The sequence below is a fragment of the Diorhabda carinulata genome, chromosome 4, assembly GCF_026250575.1.
Source record: "Diorhabda carinulata isolate Delta chromosome 4, icDioCari1.1, whole genome shotgun sequence".
NCBI lineage: Eukaryota > Metazoa > Arthropoda > Insecta > Coleoptera > Chrysomelidae > Diorhabda > Diorhabda carinulata.
This window is the reverse complement of record NC_079463.1, coordinates 9,097,461-9,116,872: the sequence shown is the minus strand read 5'-3', so window position 1 is coordinate 9,116,872 and position 19,412 is coordinate 9,097,461. Positions and strand designations below refer to the sequence as shown.

Here is a 19,412-nt window from a genome sequence, read left to right as displayed (position 1 = left end):
TAAATCAAAATGTTTCTTTTTATAATTATCAAAGTGTACAAAATGAGTCATACTTTGTCGACGAGTGCTACATGTTAAAACTTGGAAATTTCGTCGTGTTCATGATAGTAGTTCAGTCCGAGTTAGTGCTGTTAGATGCAATAACGTTAATTAAGATATATTTTTGTGAAGTTCGATTAAGAATTGTTTTTGTTCTCGAAAATTCAGACTTATAAGTTTTAAAACAGACGAAACCTAACTATCGGTACAAACTAGTGATCGCAAGTCTTCATAATCTAGTCAAAATTAACCGTGGACTACATAGTGAAAAATTATGTATCCATCAGGAGCTTTGGCAGCCTCGAAAAACCATAGCCGTTGAGGATAAACGTACTGTATTAATCAATAAATGTGATCAACGATTCATAGGACCAGATATAGCCTCTCAGATCAACGATTATTTGAGTACTTCTACAGTGACAAGGAAATGTGGAGGGGCTGGTCTTTTTGGAAGAGTAGCAGTGAAGAAACCTTTTTCAAGACCTCAAAATAAATTTAAAAGTTTGCAGTGGGATAAAAAACATAGAAAGTGGACGCATGCAGATTAGGAGGGGTAAAACACAGCGAATGCTTGTTGATGGTTTGGGAATGTTTCGGAGGAAAAGCAATTGGAAACTTAGTAAAAATAGAAGGAATTTCGAGGGAAGGAGGCTATAAAATATTAATTCTGGCCTACGACTGATCGGCAAAAATTTATTTTCCAGCATTGAAATGATCCCAAGCACTTCTCGAAGATATACAAGGAATATTTGGAAGAGCTAGAAAGGAAGAATAGACTGATGGTAATTTTTTGAGCGTCACACTCACACGACCTCAACCAGATTGAGCTATTGAACAAATTGGACAGAGAAGTCAGAAAGCAGTATCCTACTTCCACTTCACATGTTTGGAATATCCTGTAAAACGAATGGAACCAAACAGACAACGATCATTTGTCGAAATTGTTATAGAAAATGCCACATTTGTAAACAGAAATAATAAAAACAAAAGGGGGTTACATCTATGCATCAAAAATTTAAATTTGTAACAATTACAGACTGTAGTTTAACTATTACTTAATTCTTATTTATACTCGTATAATGAGTTCTTTAAAATATAAATCACACAAATTGGTGCAGCCAAAAACTTTTGAGCGGTAGTGAATTTCAGTTACTTAGTTTCTTTATAAATCATACCTATCCGATTCAAAAATTCCTCTATTGAAAAATTAAACAAATTAGGAATGTCTTGTAATTAAAATCAAATTTATGTTGATAATTTACAAACAAAAAACTCCAATTCCAATGAAACACATTCGATTGCAGAAAGTCAAAATATTAAATACAGATGTCGCTTTGAATATTTATTATAGACTTCCGAAGATGATCTACGTATTTCACAAAATAATTTGATTTGGTGTCCATTAGTGATTGGACCTTCGTGATCATAAATTCTTCCAATTTTTCATCAAATGGTTGCAATTAATTGGTCTTAACTTATACTCTTCTCAGTCGTAAGGGGCTGTGGAGGTACTGATAGCATTATTCTTTTTTAAAACATCCTAAAATAAGGAAGTATTATTTACATTTAATTTTTAACCTTCGTAGTTCAGGTTGGATTACTTCTGAAGTAACTACAATGGAGGAATGTCGCATGGTTAATCAGGTGCCCGTTCCATGATCAACTCTTTACAACTATCAAAATTGGGAGCATTTATGATCCGAGAATATAAATTTGAAAAGAAATTTGACACATTATTCCATGTAATAAGTATCTTATTATCATTTTTATTCTAATCGGTTTCAAAGTTAGTTGGTAAAATCTAAAATTGATATTAATTATTATTATTATCAATCAATCAAAGCTGGAAAACGGCTTGGATACGTGTGTTGTATGTTTGAATACGCATCTATAAAAAATTTATATATATAAATATATATTTTGGATTTTTGGGATTCTAGACTTAATTTATGTACAATATCCTATACCTATCCTCAACTGCTTTTGGTTTTATTCACTTTTCACAATTTTCCAGGAGTTTTCCAAACTATTACTTCACAAAATACGCATGTGTTCAAAGCATTGTATACAGAATTCCAAATTACTACTATCTGACAAAGTATTTTTTAAAAAATAGTCAACTGGTGATTTGAAAAAATATTTTGGTCAAGGATAATTAAGTAGGATTCTGTATCCGGTGAAACTAGATGTTCATTTCATGCCAGTTCTGCCATCTAGCGATACGTTACAACATCATTTTCATCCTCAAAGTTAGTTCTCATTTTAAAGTACATAGTAATATTAGCGTCTAGAGCGCTAGATGGCAGTCGAACAAATTAAAACATATATATCTGTGGATATACCACAATTTATACATATTGATCGTTAAATATGATGAAACGAATACATGAGTTACATGAATGGAGCTTGAAACTCCAAAATGAATGGGAAACCCTACTACCGGGGTACATTTGCGAAAAGGCAGAAAAAAATACTACGAAGTTATTATAAGGAAACAAGAAGAAAAAATGAGAAGACAAAATAAAAGAATTAGAAACCATACAAAGGATGAAGAGAAATATGTGAAAACTTGGAAAACTAGAAAATTTTAAAGGTAAGCGAAACAAAAAAGCGGAGGACGTCCGCCCTACTATCATAGAAAATAAAAGAGGGAACATTAGATGCTCCAAAAATCTAATAATAAAAGCCAGAGACTCTAGAGAAAGTAAAATGGAAGACTACCCTGTGAAGGTGAATATAACAATGTGAAGAACAACAAATAATACAAGAAGAACTTGGAAAAATTAGGAGAAAGAAAGAAAAGAACAGGTAAAAGCGGAGAGAAGACCACCTCCAATAATAGTTCCTACTCATGTGCACAGTTATAAAGAAACAGCAAGTACTAAGAAAATTCGACCCCAGAATAAAGGGATTAAGTGGTATACGTACTTACTGCATGAGGAGAGAGAAAATAAGCTTGTCATAAATCGACCTATAACAAAAAAAGCATGACGTACCTGTATAACGCGACAGGGGCTAATGCTTCAACCATTGACAAAGCACGTGCAACATGGATGTGCATTGCATAAGATGCGTGGAAGCTCGAAAAGCAGCGGACTCCACCCTCAGTAAAACCAAGAAGCCAGATACTGATGTGAAGAGCACCCAGTGAATTCCTGGTGTCCTACAAACTATGGGCTTGGAAAAAACGAAGGTTAAGTGATGACGATAAGATTGGTTGAAGCTGAACACCATTGAAGAGACGACACACAATCTAATCGGCTAACAATTTCTTCATTTCTAAGTGGTAAAAACGTCAACTTAACCTACAACCTACTTTGATTCGATAGAACTTATTCTCGAGACTTTTAAGAGCTTCAGAAAGCATAAGGTTGGTTCTTCAGCCAACATCGACATTGTGTTGCTGTAAATTAAAGTGGATCCTATTGGCCGAGAATATTTAACGTTTCACCAGGAAGATTCCAGTATCTTGGAAATTGTCACTATCGGATTTAATAGAGTTATTTTAGCACAATCTGTAGTTTCTTTCTGTTGGCTGCTATGAATGACTGCCACATTCATCTTATGATTGGAAAACTTTCTATGAAAAATAGCTTCAGCAGATGGAGAGAAGTTGTAATGCCGACAATTTGTTATGCAGTTTAAACGCCTTGACTGAAGTTCTAGAATTTAAGAATGTTGCTACAGAAGCTTTGGTAGAATATGGGCTCTAACTTATAGGATGGAAGTACACATAAGATGGTGGTACTGATTCCTCAGCATCGGTTGTCGGATTGAAGTAGGAAATCAAGCGAGAAATCCTTAGCTTGAAAATGGATTGGTGGAAAGGCTGGACAGAGTATGAAGGTATGACGAGAAGAAGTGTATATTCCAGGGTCCAAAAGATCTATGATCCAATTGGGCTTTGTTCGCCAGTGACTAAGAACCAAAAACTTCTCATTCAGGTCTTGGCGAGCAGAAATATTTGTATGGATGATGTATAATATAATCAAACCTTTGGTGAAGTTCTCCAAAATCGATGTTTGAGTGAAATTCACAACAATAGTGAAGCTGAATATGTCATAGTCAACCTAGTACAAGCGAAGGTGCCAATCATTATTGCCAATATTAATCAAACAATGTTCTGACTTGAGTTGAGAGTTGTGATTGGCATTCGATTGCTGAGATCAGTACGAGATGCTCTTGATTGGAAGGATGTTCTCATGTATAGCTGGTAGGATTCGACTAAAGCGCTTGCATTAGGTACATGGGAAGATGTTGGGACTCAGATATTATAGCACTGGAATATTAAACAAGTAGGTGGCTCTTCCATTAAGTGTCGGCATGACATATCAATCGTGTGCAATATAAATTTTTATAGTCTAGTTTCTTTTATAATAGAATCATTAGTTTAACAAAGCCATGTGCTTCGTTTCTGTCATTCTGTTCCCAGATTTGTCTTAATTAGTTAACTTGAAAGTGATTTCTCACACTATAATGTAGCGTTAGTGTAGACGGCGATTATGGTGTGGATAAAGCAGTTACAGATGAATTGAACGACTTTAATTTAATAATTTTTAATAATTCCTCTTATGAGAAGGAAATAACCACATCATTTATATGTCTAGAATTGCATTTTGGAAATTAAGTTGAGCAAAATGATAGGTCACGACGAAGATGCGCGGCAGTATAAAGTCAGTAGTGCTGTCCAAAATTAGAAAAATATCACATTATTAGATGAAGCATGACGATCAATCTACTGGAGCAGATCATTATTCAAAAACGATCATTAACGTCAGCCGTCGTGGAGTGCTGGTCTTGACTGATCGTATATGTATTATAAGACTGTTCTAAGTAATATACGTATCCACTGACCTTCATCTTCCTGAAGTCATTTCTACTAGTAGCAAGTGATCTTTGATGCTTGATTAACTGCTCTATGTAATTGATTAAACTCTGATTCGGGCGCTTATGTCTGCAAAAGAATATATTGAATCTTGTCTATTTTATGAGCTGGTCAGCACAGCTTATGTATTGATTTGAAAATATGGTTACATTATTGAGGACTCAGTGAATTTCAGTTTATTGTACTAATTTTAAATAATGAAATTAATCTATATAAGTCACTGCTTTAATATATTTTATATTCCGTTCTTATTCAGTATAGCGTTTGAATTCAGAAGAATAATAGTATAAATACAGTTATCTCGAGAATATTTGAGACTATTCAGCAAAATATAGTGAGTTAGAACTATTTTCATCAGACACGGTCGTTGGTAAACTTTGCGGATTGTTAGAGATCGTATTTCTGGAGAGTATTATTTTTTTTTCGATTCGATGTGAATGTTTGCCACGGGTGTAAAACATCCAAAATGTGTTATGTTCAATGTCTTTTTATCGTGCATACTCTGGAAATTCCGATTATCCAAACTGAATTATACTTTGTGGCTTGTTTACTTTTCTCTGGATCGTATAGAAATGGCGCTTGATATTTAAGTGGAGGATTGTATGAATTCGAATTAATTCTATATCATTGAAAAAGAACTAGGGCTCAAAATTTTTTAAGAAATAATAAAGCCTAAGTGTTAACATTTGTTACTTATAAATCATCCTAAATAAGTTGATGTTATATATTTTTTAAAATTTCATTTTAGTGTATCTCGACGACAATAAAAAGTTTCTACTATAATTTCGAAATATATCGAAACGTATCTTGCCGCTCTTCAAAGGAAAAAACAATTCCTCCGAAGAGCGTGATATCAATCACCATTTTTACAAGGAGAGGCAGTAACTACTGACTAGTTTCGATGTTTTTACGTCTCATCAGTTTAACAACCCTCGTTCGGTCTTGATACAACTTTAAAGAGCGTCGCTATTTGATTCATGTAGTTAAACATCGCCCAGCGAACGCTAACTGACGCCATCCTCACTTCTAACAGCGAACTACTGGTCAAGTAGAAATCTAGCGTAGTCGCCGATAATATATTTAGCACTATGAAGCTCCCGTTTTTTAGACAAATAATAAAATATACTTAATATACGAAATTTTTCAGACATTCTTCTGATTCTTTTTGGCATTGATAGTTCTGTGACGGAGACGATTCGAAAAAAGTCTCCCAGAAATGTTTACAATCATGAAATCAAAGTTATGAATTCACACCATACCAAGGGTTGTGCTTTGAAGTAGATTCTTAAAAATTTTTTTACATTTTTAAATAGATTTTCATAATTTTTATTCGTGTATCCGAATCTAATTTATTTATAAAACCTCAAAGACACGTGCGGTATTATATCAAACACTTTATGTTTCCATAGACCTAATATAATATAAATATAAACAACGACGTAACTTTTTTATTATATTGAAATAAAATTAGACGCTAACAGATTTGAGCTTCAATCATAGTTGAAGGATTTCAGTATTTCGTGCCGCTAACAGGACGGTGAAGTCATTATTATTTTTACATCGCGTTTGATATTTCATTGTCGACGTTACCTAGTGGAAATTTACCTTCAACAGTAGTGAATTGGTTATTCGATATACCTTCACCGATTTGTTGTGATTTGAACTTGGCAAAAGTGAAACAGAAAGTGTTAGTTTTAATTAGCATGGATGCATCACAGAATAACACCGTCAAATCAGAGGTTAGTGTTTACTATTATATATTGATTGATAGCCAATATAGTTCTGATGGAGTATTTTATTTTGGATATCCGATTAGAATTAATCACTATTTCTCTATGTAAAAAACAACAAATAATATAAAAAAAGCTTATAATATTAAAATGTATGTGCGACGGGAACGTTTACTGGAGAAATTACACTACACGTAGTTCCCAAAATTATTGGAATGAGGGTTGTTGTAGTCTAGCGGCGCCCTATGATCTGCCAGCACATACCGCACAGTACCCGAGGTTCCAGTATGTGTGATCACTTACAGAGAAGATCCCTTCATCAGCAGATAATATCTATCGAACTAAGCGAAGAAGAGTTGTGGAGAGATGGAAGGATAAACATCATAGGTCGTTGGCAAATGCTGTGGGATGCCTCGAATCAGGAAAGATGTAGCAACCGCAAGTGGACATTTGGAATAGATGCCCCCACGAAGAAGTAAATTACTATTTGACCAGATGCTCCAGAGAATATCTTCACATATTCAAATATGAGGATTCCCCGAAGTACCTAGCCTGTTGGAAGCAACTAAAGTGCATGTAATCTTCATATATCCGCGTTTCAGCATGCTTCGTCACACCTGGAAAGCTGAAATAGAAGTTATAGTGATGCCTGGATATATATTAACACATTGACTTCCAACTACGAGGTAACTCGTAGATTGCTTTCTTTTCCAGGACGCCAACTACGAGTTATCTCGTCCGGTGTTTACTGGCCATTTTTGTGCAGTTACGATTACACTCGGAATATATAAGTGCTAATATCGATAGATAGATGGGAAAAGAAAATAAAATTAATACATGAACAGAAAATTTATTAAAAAACGCACAAACAATATATTTATAAAAGTTAATTCAAATTCACGAAATAAAGTAATATTTTATTGTTTGTGGGACTTCTTAAAGCAATCTTCCACATAAAGGGCTGGCTTTCCTTTACATGGTGGACAAAAATTACGCTTTTCTCTGCGTTTTTTTGCTTGGCTACATATACGACATGGCTAAGTCGTACGCCGCTTTTTTTCGGTAGTTGGTAGACTCTAAATAATGAAGCTGGTTGAATCTCTTCTCAATCAACGCGACGACGAATTCTTCTCTGAACTTGATCAGTTTTATTTTAGAAGATACTTTTTGAAAAATTTTGTGAGCATTGTGAAAACTTTTTGGCCCATCTAAGAGTCTTTCTTAGATTTCATTTTGAGTCAGTGGTCTTTTCTTATCCATATTAGATTCTTGATAATTTAATTATAACAATAATTATAAAACAAAACACTCAAGAAAGACGTAAATGTAATACACTCGACAATATCTGTATTGTATCTGTATGAATTAACTCGTAGTTGGCTTCCGCGAAGAGAAGCCAACTACGAGATAACTCGCAACACCTTTTTTTAAATATTTTATGCTTTTTATGATAACTATACACTAGAATTTGAGTTTTTAATAATATAATGTAATTAAATCAAATTGTCATTTTAATCTGAATGTTATCAACTGATTTGATGATAAATTGATATTTTTGGAATATCGGACAATATTACTTTACCCTTTTACTTGTTTTAAATAAGCAATACGATGAAAATAAAACTGCTAGGTATCACCAACTCAACTATCGAAAAATCGACATGTTTTGCATATCTGGCAAACGAAAGTACCTAAAAGTTTGGTCGGTCAACAATTTTCCCATATTTTTTATGAAAGAATCTTTTATTTAAGGTTGAAATGGAATTGCTGGTCATCGAATTATATGTCATCCAAAAATTTGCATGTTTTCCAACTTGGTAAAGGAAAAGTTATCAGACTTTCCCAATAGTAGAGTTTTGTCGAAGTATACGTACTTAAGCAGCTCCCAATATTTCAGATTGCTGGTAATAATTAAAATTTTGATCTCTTTAGTTCGATACCAATTTTCACAAAAACTATTGTATGTTTGTCTTCACACTCGTATATTGAGGAAATTTTCCTGAATGTGTTTGTATTGTATTTTACACCCCGGGGGTTATTATTATTATCGCTGTTACCAAATCAATGAAACATGTATATGCAAATATGGAGCCAATTATTTCAACAGCTTTCCAAAACTTGTAAAAATATATAATTTATAAGCCGTTTCAAATATATATCTTATAAATCAGGTACCATGTAAATCGAAGGATGGGAATAGATTTTTTCTGACATGTCCATATCCAAACAGATCTTTGTGTACTTCAAAAAATGTTATACGATTTATAAAAAAATATGTAAATGAGACAAATCATGTCAAAGTCGTACGGTGACATTGAAAGTATTTTTTAAAAATGCAAAATTCAATGCCATTATACCTATGTTACAGTCCCAAATAAATAGTGGATAACGATGCATGTACGTCGTACTTAATATAATAATAAAATTTCATTATTTTCGAATAAATTTCATGTAGTCTAGTTTGTCGAATCAAGGAGAAAGCAAATTGTTTGTTTAAACAAAACAACACGGGAAATAAGAACATGTAGAAAACTGTAACGTGATGCTGAGTATTTGTTTTATCAAGAGGATTGTGTTATGAGAGAAAAATAATACCTAATGATTATTTTTGTTATATCTTTCTTACGAATCATCGTTTGTTTTTGATAAACAAATACTTGCTATATAATTGAAATTAAAGACGATGTAAATTATACAACGTGAATTTTGTAAATGTGATGAGTTCATAAATTTATCAAACGTTGTTACTTTTATACAAAGATGGTCACAGAAGTACCTGGCCTGACCTAGAGATGGCGGTAGCTGCTTAAAAAATAGAAAGTACACAATCCACTCACAGCGTATGTTTTTTAAGTGTGAAGACGCCACGTTGTGTAGTATTTGTTTGGCAGCCATCAATAGTGAACGTTTTTAGTGAATTTGGTGAACATGGAAAATATTGGTCATCGCTATGTGATATAATACTTTCATTTGAAAGGCATTAGCCCAACCAATATAAGAGCTGACTACAACTACTCTGGGTGAGACTGTTCCTTCGTAATCAACAGTAAAATATTGGGTAGCAGAGTTTAAAAGAAGCCGTACGACCTACGAAGACCAGCATCGCAATGGTCGACTTCAGAAATGGATGATAGTCGACAGAAAGCGAACGAGATAGCAAACATAGTAGGCATTTCAAAAAGTGTGGTACATCGCATATTAACTGGAAATTTGAATATGAGTAAGCTGTGCGCACGAAGGGTGCCGCGTTAGCTCACAATGGAACAAAAACAGCGTCGTGAAAATGTTTCCCGTGTTTAGCAATCTTTCACAGAAATAAAGCCGAATTTTTGCGCCGTTTCATAACCATGAATTAAACGTTGGTCCATCACTTCACACCCGATACAAAAGAATAATCAAAATAAGGTCATGATGTCGGTTTTTTGGAATGCACGTGGGATAATTTTCATTACAATTTATTGCAACGTTTCAGCAAGAAAATCAAGCGAAAACGGGCGCATCCGGCTGAGAAGAAAGTGTTGTTTCATCAAGACAATGCACCAGCACACACATGCATTATCGCAATTGATGAATTAAAGTTTGAATTGTTACCTCATGCACCCTATTAGCCAGATTTAGCCCCTTTGGATTCTTTTCTGTTCCCAGATTCGAAAAAATGACTCGGTGGTCAAAGATTTTCCAATATATATATTTTTAATTTTTATATTTTATTTGCTCGGACCATCCTCGTATATAGCTGGTCGATGTGATCCGTCAGTGGATGCTGGATTATATTTTTCTAGAAAATGCGATGACGGCGACCCTTGTCATAACAATCATTTATTTACAATTGAATGAGAAACGTAACAATGGACCACACTTTAAATTGCAAACCATTTTTCAGGAAAAATATTTATCATAACAAAAAGTTTGTAATATAAAATACTTCCCCTTCAATATAAACTGAATATTATAAAAATTTGAATGTAATGAGGTATTTGGAATACCCAATAGAGATTGTCTACGTCATATCCGTAAGAGCGGGCTAACTCAATAGCAACGTATAAAACAATTATCCAAATCATATTGATGTTACTCATTTTTTCTCTCTTATTTAGATTTTGTAGTTTAATATGTTACTACCAGTTACTCCATACCTCTCATATATCGCTTGTTATTTTCCTAGATGTATTTTCATTTTTGTCCCCACATTTTTGCATGGGGTCAACACCATACTCATTTGACAATATGGTCACGACACTGTTATCCTTTCCATTTCATATCTATGATACCATAGTCCTTTTTCCCTTACTGCTCGTTTTTTTACGAAATTTATATAAAATATTTAATATTAAAATCTTATCAAAAACGTAAGGATATTCTTTATGCAAAATATAAGCAAATTTTGGCACAACACATTTCCGAATTCATCATTCACATCCATATGCGTTCTGGAAGAATCTAGCAGTTCAGCAACTGAAGATGGTTCTTCCTAACAAAATCAGAACTCAAAATAGTGCGTTGTGACCAAGTGGCGCAGCTAAAAAACGGTTTATCATTCACTTATATCGTACTCAAATCAAATGAAACGAAGTCAGAAAAATAACAAAGATACAAATATTTTATTTGAAGAAACTAATAACATAAAAGCTACTTACCAATCATAGTTTGAGGACATTATTTCTTTTTATGTTGGTAATTCGCAGATTCTAGAAAAGAGTAACAATACGATTAAGCAAGTACGTTCTTTTAAACGAACATACTTTAGTGCCGTCTGCAAACGACACAGAGAAATGGATTCATTTTTAGTCTGTGGGTTATTAATGACCCTACGGGCATTAAAAGGTCTTAAAATCCCAAGAAATCAATGGATTTTTATTTCATTAACCAACTTCATTTTCCATTTTAGGGCCTGCCCTGTATTCTCTACTTTCTTAATTCTCTATCTTGAGATGTCGATGTCCTTGATTCGGCCTATCTCTTTGGTCTCCTGGTTGTTGGCTTCTTTCGCCAGCCGATCCTCCCCCATCTTACTACATCCGTTATCTGGTCGCAGGCCTGTCTAATGTTGGAACTGCGTTTTTTGTCCCAGAGAGTTACTCCAGCTATTGGTCTAACGGTTATTATCTCTGTTGTTCGGGGAAGTTGTTTTTTCCTGTTTATATCTGCTCTCATTTGAGCTGCATAAGTTAATATGGTACATACAGCTGGCTTGTATATGCGCAAACTTAAGGAGATTCTGGCGGTTTAATGGCTTGTATGACTGCTTCCTCGTGGATGTTTCTATTGCTTGATGTTATAGTTAATGTTAGTGTTAACTTATTGTCATAGACTTTTTCTTGGGAATGGATAACTTATTTTGAAATGTACTGCCATTTGGGTGAATCTGAAAAGCATTCCTAGTATATTGTCTTCATCTGCTATGAAGACGGCATCATCTGCGTATCATAAAATTCTGAACTCGCTGCTTCCCAACATGTATCCTTCTCCTGCAGTTTTGACTCCAGGCTAGGACAAAGTTGAGAAGCATTGGACTAGACTCTTACTATATTGGGTCTATTGTGGATCTATTATGTTTAAAGCTTTGTTTCTCTTGATCTCTTCTCTGTATTTGGAAAAGGTAGTACGTTAATATCCTTGTTAGAAGTTGCATTATGGTGATGACATAAACATCATCTTCCTTCTGTCTATTCTTATGAATTGTGGATACTGTCCGCGAAAACGTCGCCTCCTCTTTTATTGGTGGTTGCCATAACATAAATAATTTTGTTAGTGATATTTTCCGGTCCTGGAGTCTTCCTATTTTTCAACCTTGGGTTCGAAATTATCAGTCTCTCGTTCTAGTGTGCTTGGAGTATCATACTAGTCGTCTGAGCGGTTTTTCCACTGGCTCAGTGAGATCTTATTAAGCAACTATTATCTTCGATTTGTTTTTTTTTTATGTTCATGTGCAAAATTAAGCGAATATCTACGACCCCGAACAATCGTATTGACAGCATTCTTTTTTAAAGGCGGTTATTTCAACTTGATTGTCTTCGAGAGGATAGTAAATAATAAATTTGTTCGAAGTAGCTTCTTAAAAATATTTATTATTACAATTAAAAGAAAATTACAAACAAAAATGTGTTACTGATTTAAAAGCGGGTTGAAATGTCTAATTGTATTCTCGATCTATTTCATGAACCACTTTTATCATTTCGTCTCGTTAGATCTAGGAACTAATAATTACAAAATAATTTAGCTTCAAGTCATTCTCCATTAATTAGTTACCAGATTGACAGTTTTATTGTACAATTTCACTTATTATACAGAAAAAAAATAAATGATCAATTATTTCTTAAAACTTTCTTTTCCTTTTGCTTTGAAAATATATATAACGAAAACGAAAATATGGAATAAAAAATATATAACAGATGGTTACCGTATTTTGTGAAAGTGTCAATACGAAAAAAGTTTTGCTATCCTATATTGATAAGAATACTATAGAAAAGATGTATGAGACCGAAAACGAGTTTCTAGAATCTCACGGTATGTGATATCGGAAAGTGTTTTCAAAAATGGAATCGGAAAATCGATACTAGGAAAGTCTAGCGATTGTGTGGAGCTCATCTCAAATCTATCTCAATTTTAACAGTTACCAAATGAACAGTTCAATTGGGCGAAGAAAAATTCTTCATTTCTTCTTTCGTTTTGTTGTGTAGAATCATTTAAACTGAATTTTAAATTTCGTTGGCGAGCATAAAAAAGTCATGCCCTGAAAATTCTTTATATTATGTAGGTTGCTAGGTTTTTTTTGTATACACAAATACTTTTTCGCAATTTTACCTCATCGATTGAATTAATTCACTATTGTATCCTAATATAATTATCAGTACGTGAAATCTGGATCTCGTGCTAGCTTAAATTGAAACAACATACTTATATGAAAAAAAATAAACGGTAGTCTATCAATAACAAAAATACGCTTTGTACAGGATAGTCTGAAATTATTGCCATCCTTATAAACTTTCATAGGTCGCGTTTACTTTTAAGGTATGAAAGGTCGCACGCGGAAATCCGCAATAAAAAAAACTTGTTAAATAAAACAACATATCAAATAACTTTATTAGTATAAAGTGAAAACAGATTCTAAATAAACCATTTCATTAAAAAAACTGGACTAAGCATTGTGCCATAAAGTTTTTCGTTTTCGTCTTCATTAAAAGGATAGTCACAAGAAACATGTAATTTTTCATCCAATCAGAAAAGGCACAGTGTCCGCATACCAAATTCTCTAGGAGTATGAGGGGTTTCTAGGCCCAAGACTCGCCTAATTTGTTGGTTTACAATATTTAGCATAATCTCAGTAAGTCAACGTTGAAAATAACCTTTATTTAGTTAAAATGCCAATGTCTCTAAAAATTTTCTTATTCGAATATTCCAGGTGGATTTTTTTGTTGTATTAACAACAAAAATGTTAATTTCACCAACGTTAAGAAACGAATAAAAAATTGAGATCGGGTATCTGCGAGTATTTTTTAACACATCATATGCCGTGCACGGTTTATCAATACATTCAACTCCTTCTTTGGTCTTGTTGTAAGCTATAATTATTTTGGATTTGTCTTTTCGTAAAAAATTCTTGCCTTTCTTTGGAATATATGATACTAACTTAGCACTTTGTTGAAAAGCAAACATCTAGACTGTTGATTTGCTGATCAATAAAATTCAAGAGGTAACTCTTTTATGTTTCTTCTTATTGTACCTGGAAGGCTTAGGTTTAAATTCTTTTCCAGGTTTTCAAGTAGGTGCATATAAGTAAACCAATTTACAACCGTATTGTTTTTTCCAGAGTCACGTATTGGTTCACAAAGTTTGGCAACGACGTCTTTTGGTGAGTTGTTTACTGATAAATGGTCATCGAGCTGCTTACCACGATATACCTCCATATTAACGGTATAAAATGTCTTTGCGTCCACAAATGCAAATACCTTTATGCCAAATCTAGCAGGTTTGCTTGGAATATATTGGCAAAAACTACATCTTAAGCGAAACACTTTCAGCTTTTCGTCTATGGTTGGATATTCAAAAGGAATATATGCAGTTATGTAGTTATTGATAAAACCATAAAAAAATTCCCTTATTGGAGTAGAGTTATTATTTGCGTTCTTGATGCGTAGTCAATTCGTCAAACCTCATATGTAATAAAAATCGAAAAGTTTGTTGCGACATCGTTAGTCGGATCTACACCTGTACCATTTTTGTTCCAATTTTCCTCAAGATCGAGACGATGAGATTTTGGAATACCTGCTAAATACAAAAGACCAATCCATGCTTTAATTTCAATTAAATTCGTGGTTCTGATATTTTTCTTTTTGTAATTTTCCTGTTTTGCTTGTATGTGTTGATTAGTGTATGAAACAAAAATACTTAGCAGAGTATCTGGAAAATAATGAGCAGAAATCACTATTTTTTTTACATTTTTTACTGGCAGTTTCACACCGGTGAAATGTTTGATAAGAAGATCTTCTTTCCATGTTCTTCCACGTCTGGGCATTTTATATTTACCAAATGATAGTGCAGTCTTTGCTGATGAGCTCCGAGCCGTATTAGGTCGAGTTTTATCATTCCTCTGATTCCAAAATGTCTTGTTCGATGTCACTAATAATTTCTACATTATTTTCTCACTTATCCGAATCAATATTTTGAAAATCAGGGCCTTTATCTGTTCCATCCTCAGCTGAACTCTCAGACATTTTTCCAATAAACTTTCCTGCTTTTCCCACGAAGCCATACTAAAAAAACATAAACCAGTTATTTCAAGAAACCTTCACAAAAAAGAATAAATAAAATGTCACACCTGTAAAATAGACTAGTTTCAATGAAGTAGAAAACAAAATCTCATCTCTAAAATCGGATATCAAGAATGAAATGACAACTATGAAAAATCGGTTAAAAGAGAAAATCAAGGAACTAGAGAAAAAGACTGTAAAGTCAAAAAAAGAATACATTTCAAGAGAGGAAAAGAAGATTGAAGATATAAAATTATGCAATCCACAAGTACAATTCAATACAGAAAACATTAGCAGTTTTACCTGAGTTGAGGCCTCAACGTTTAATGGGAAGATGAGTGATAGAAAAAATTTAACGTTCCTTGTCAAAATTTTACCTAAGAAATGGAATTGAAAACCGCAGTATTGATATCTAGTAACAAGAACAAGAAAAATCGGTGCGCCTTCGAAAATTACAGATTTTGAAAAAGATCTATCTAATTACTACGTACTGTATATGTAGTTTACCCTACTCGATAAAGCAAATACCAAAACATTTTCCCATCACACAACAAATATAATGTTTTCGGCTAAAATACTAACTATTTAAATATTAAGAAATCTACAGGGTGATTGATTGGTGTTCTAAAGTCCAGTGCCTTCTCTGTCCTTTGAAATATCAATTTGAAAATTTGAGGCATTAGTCTTATATCATAAAATTATTCACAAGGTGTTTTAGAATGTTATGCCATATCAAAATTATTTTTTTTAATGAAACACCCTATATTCTATTGCATATTGACCTCTTCATACAATAATATGGAGTTGTGATGTGTTATACGGGGTATTTAAAAAGCTGTAACCCATTTTCAATAAAAATCGTTTAATACCCTGTACAATGTAAGAGAAATTCAAGAATGAAGATCTATTGCTGCTAAAGCATTCGAATAGTAGAAAAACTTGTGGAAAATTACCCATTTCGTTAGTATTCATTGAATCTGATACAGGGTGAATCAAAATAACAATACATTATTTTCTTGATTTTTCTAAATAAATATATATATAAATATAAAATAAATATATAAATAAATAAATTTGATGTGAGTATTAGTACTACCAACATACTTCTTCTTTTTCCTATACCTAAAATTATTAGCTTTAGAGATATTTTGATTTTTCTCTGCAAAACATTGATTACGTTCCTATATTTTATCATTGCTGTTTGAGTTTCATTTAAAAAAATATGAGTTTGATATGGAACAATATTCTGGAACACCCTGTAAGATTGTAAATATTTTTTGAATGTGAAGAGAATCGACGGCTATAATCCCCCAAATTTTCAAATTGATATCTCAAAGGACAGAGGACACACTGAATTTTATCAATCACCATATATATATAAATTCAAAATATTGGATATCTCGCAATTTATTTCCAACCCTGTAAATGTACAGAGCATATGAGGTGGGTGCTTGGTGTCTCACCTACCTGTCAATAGAAAATACAGCGACTCAGTCAGTGGTTGGCTCAGCTTAGTTCGCGTACCGAGGTCTACTACATACATTCTAGTGCGCGAGGCCGACTTGATACGCGTCCGTGTTTTGTTTTGGTTTATACATAATCTCGCTATATCGACCGCGATTCTTTGTTTTTGTTCTATTATTGAAATACCCGAAATGGGAAACAAATTATGTAAAAAGAAATCACAGGACGCTGTGGATAATACAAATAAATCAACGTCACAGTTTGATAGGATAATCAATAGATTACACGTGAGTTGAAAAGGTTAATACATTATTTAACCGAGAGGTATACTTTTCGGTACATTTATACCCATAAACCTGTTTCTTGCATGATCTTAATGTATTCAGTGATCAAGAAAATTGCTTGAACGTTAGTCATCGATTTAAAACAATGTATTTACTCATTTCGGAGATTTAAAGGAATATTTTATCTAAGAAAAGAGTTTTTTATTTATTATTCGAAATCAACATCAAATCCTATCAATTCTAATTGGAGGTATTTATTAATTTATGTCAATTTATTAACAGAACATGATACAAACTCGAGCAATTTATCCATGAAAAAACTGGTTATGGAAATAAGATATATTATGTCGATTAAAATAAGACTGTTCTTGTAGGAGGGATTCAATCCCAAACAATTACTATATTTGGTTGGGATTAAAGAAAAAACAAATTGTAATATACGATGACTAATTAGAACAAAACTTCACAAATATGAATATTTTGGTGAAGACCAAAAGTGTGCTACATCGTCAGATATTTTCAATCAAATTAAAATAAAAACTTCACCGTTTAACAAGATTTATATATATAAATAGTTAAATAAAAATTATTTTGTAAATCATCCACTAATTCACATGGTACTGGGCAAATTTCCTCAAAAAAAAGAACCTGTAAAAATAAGCTAAAAATAACTTTAATTATTGAATAATATGCAAAAAACAGCCCTAATATGCGAAGTATAGCCCTTTGTATTTTATGGTTTTAACACAAAGTTCAGTAAGCTTTTCGAGTTATTAGGGGAACCAATAGTCGAGCTTTTCTCACTACATTTTCAACATATCCTTTGGATTCAAATTTTTTCCACGCAAGAATTTTGAATGGATCTGAATAAATAGTAATCTGATGGTGTAAAGTCCGTACTAAATGCTGGATACGGTAGTAGTTCAATACCATCAACTTCTTCGATCTTATTTCCCGTAGTGTCTTGTTGTAGGAAAATCCACTTACTACATTAACTAAACTTTGATTAAACCTTAAGTCGTACACAGAATGAATGCGAGCGTGATGCGCTCTAGACGTTCATAAATGTCAATGATAGTTTTTCAACTTTTTCCATTTGAAAATTCCATGATAGGAACTTCCTGATCTAATCCAAAATCAGGTTTTCTCATTGAATGTGTTGTTTAACCTCTGCTCAATAAGTTCAAATGTTAATCATATGAACCGTATCCATTCATCTATGTTTAAAAAATTCGTCTGGATCTATTTCGTTGATTTTAAAATATTTTGTGAAAAAGTAACTGTAGATATTTTTGTTCAAATTGAGGGGCCTCACAGTCCTTGTTTGGAAGCCAATGATTTCTTCTTATTCCCGTAGATCGAAAATAAATTACGAGGTCAACGTTTTTCTACACCCGAAGAAGCCGTTGAAGCGTTCTAAATACATGTTTTGTGGGTACCAAAATCGCAATGGGAAAAATGCTTGAACAATTAGTTCAAACGCATGCAAAGTATTGATCTCAATGGAGAATATTTTCAAAAACCATATCCAATTATAACTATTTGTTTTTATTTGACTATCCCAAAACATTGCAACCCTCGTAAAACAAATACCTAACCTAATATATAAATAATGAAGATTCCTACTCAGATTTCTATGTAGATAATTATAAGGATAAAAAAATCATTACCTAATTAATTCTTTATACACAATGAGTATAAACAACCCAATAAAACTTTGATAAAAATTTTATTTGCAGATAAAAGGGTATAGAAAGTTTTGTACCTTTTTATAACTGCTGGGATTGAATTTAGAAATTCACGTGACCTAATTAAATATGTAACTTCAGTTGTGTTTTAATTCTTCAATATATTTATCTAATTTATAATTATTGTGATTTTTGGTTAACTTTGTTTTTAATATTTTCAATTAAATGTATTTTAAGTGTTTCATAACATTTTTGCTACATTTCAATGAATTTTGAATCCCAAACTTCAGATTAATTGGCACGGCAAGGCAAACATATATTCAAGCCAAGATTAAAACTAAGTAGAGATAATAAAGAAAAAGCATACGAAAAGCTAGAATTATACTGTCGTAGTTATTTTCGTTCCGTGGTTTATACTCAATTGCCTTCAATATAGATATTTATAGACGATTACTAGTCAACGATGACTGATTATGGCAATATATTTACAACAATATAATATGCTGTATATTATTTGTTTATAATGTGATAAACGGGCTCCACCATGTTTGCTGATAATTTACCTGAGACAA

At 32.9% G+C, this 19,412-nt stretch overlaps 1 protein-coding gene across 3 annotated transcripts in view; it reads left to right on the top strand.

Annotated features, from left to right (window-relative positions):
* Window positions 1-6,374: 6,374 nt before the first annotated feature.
* Window positions 6,375-19,412, top strand: part of LOC130892641 (probable basic-leucine zipper transcription factor E) — a 46,945-nt gene continuing 33,907 nt past the window's right edge. Inside the window, exon 1 of one of the 3 annotated variants that reach the window (XM_057798154.1) lies at window positions 6,375-6,663. In XM_057798154.1, coding sequence (XP_057654137.1) covers window positions 6,628-6,663 — 36 coding nt within the window. In that variant the 5' untranslated portion in view covers window positions 6,375-6,627. Of the gene's footprint in view, window positions 6,664-16,891; window positions 17,156-19,412 lie in introns of those variants that run through there. The other 2 variants (XM_057798155.1, XM_057798153.1) reach the window with 2 other exon arrangements.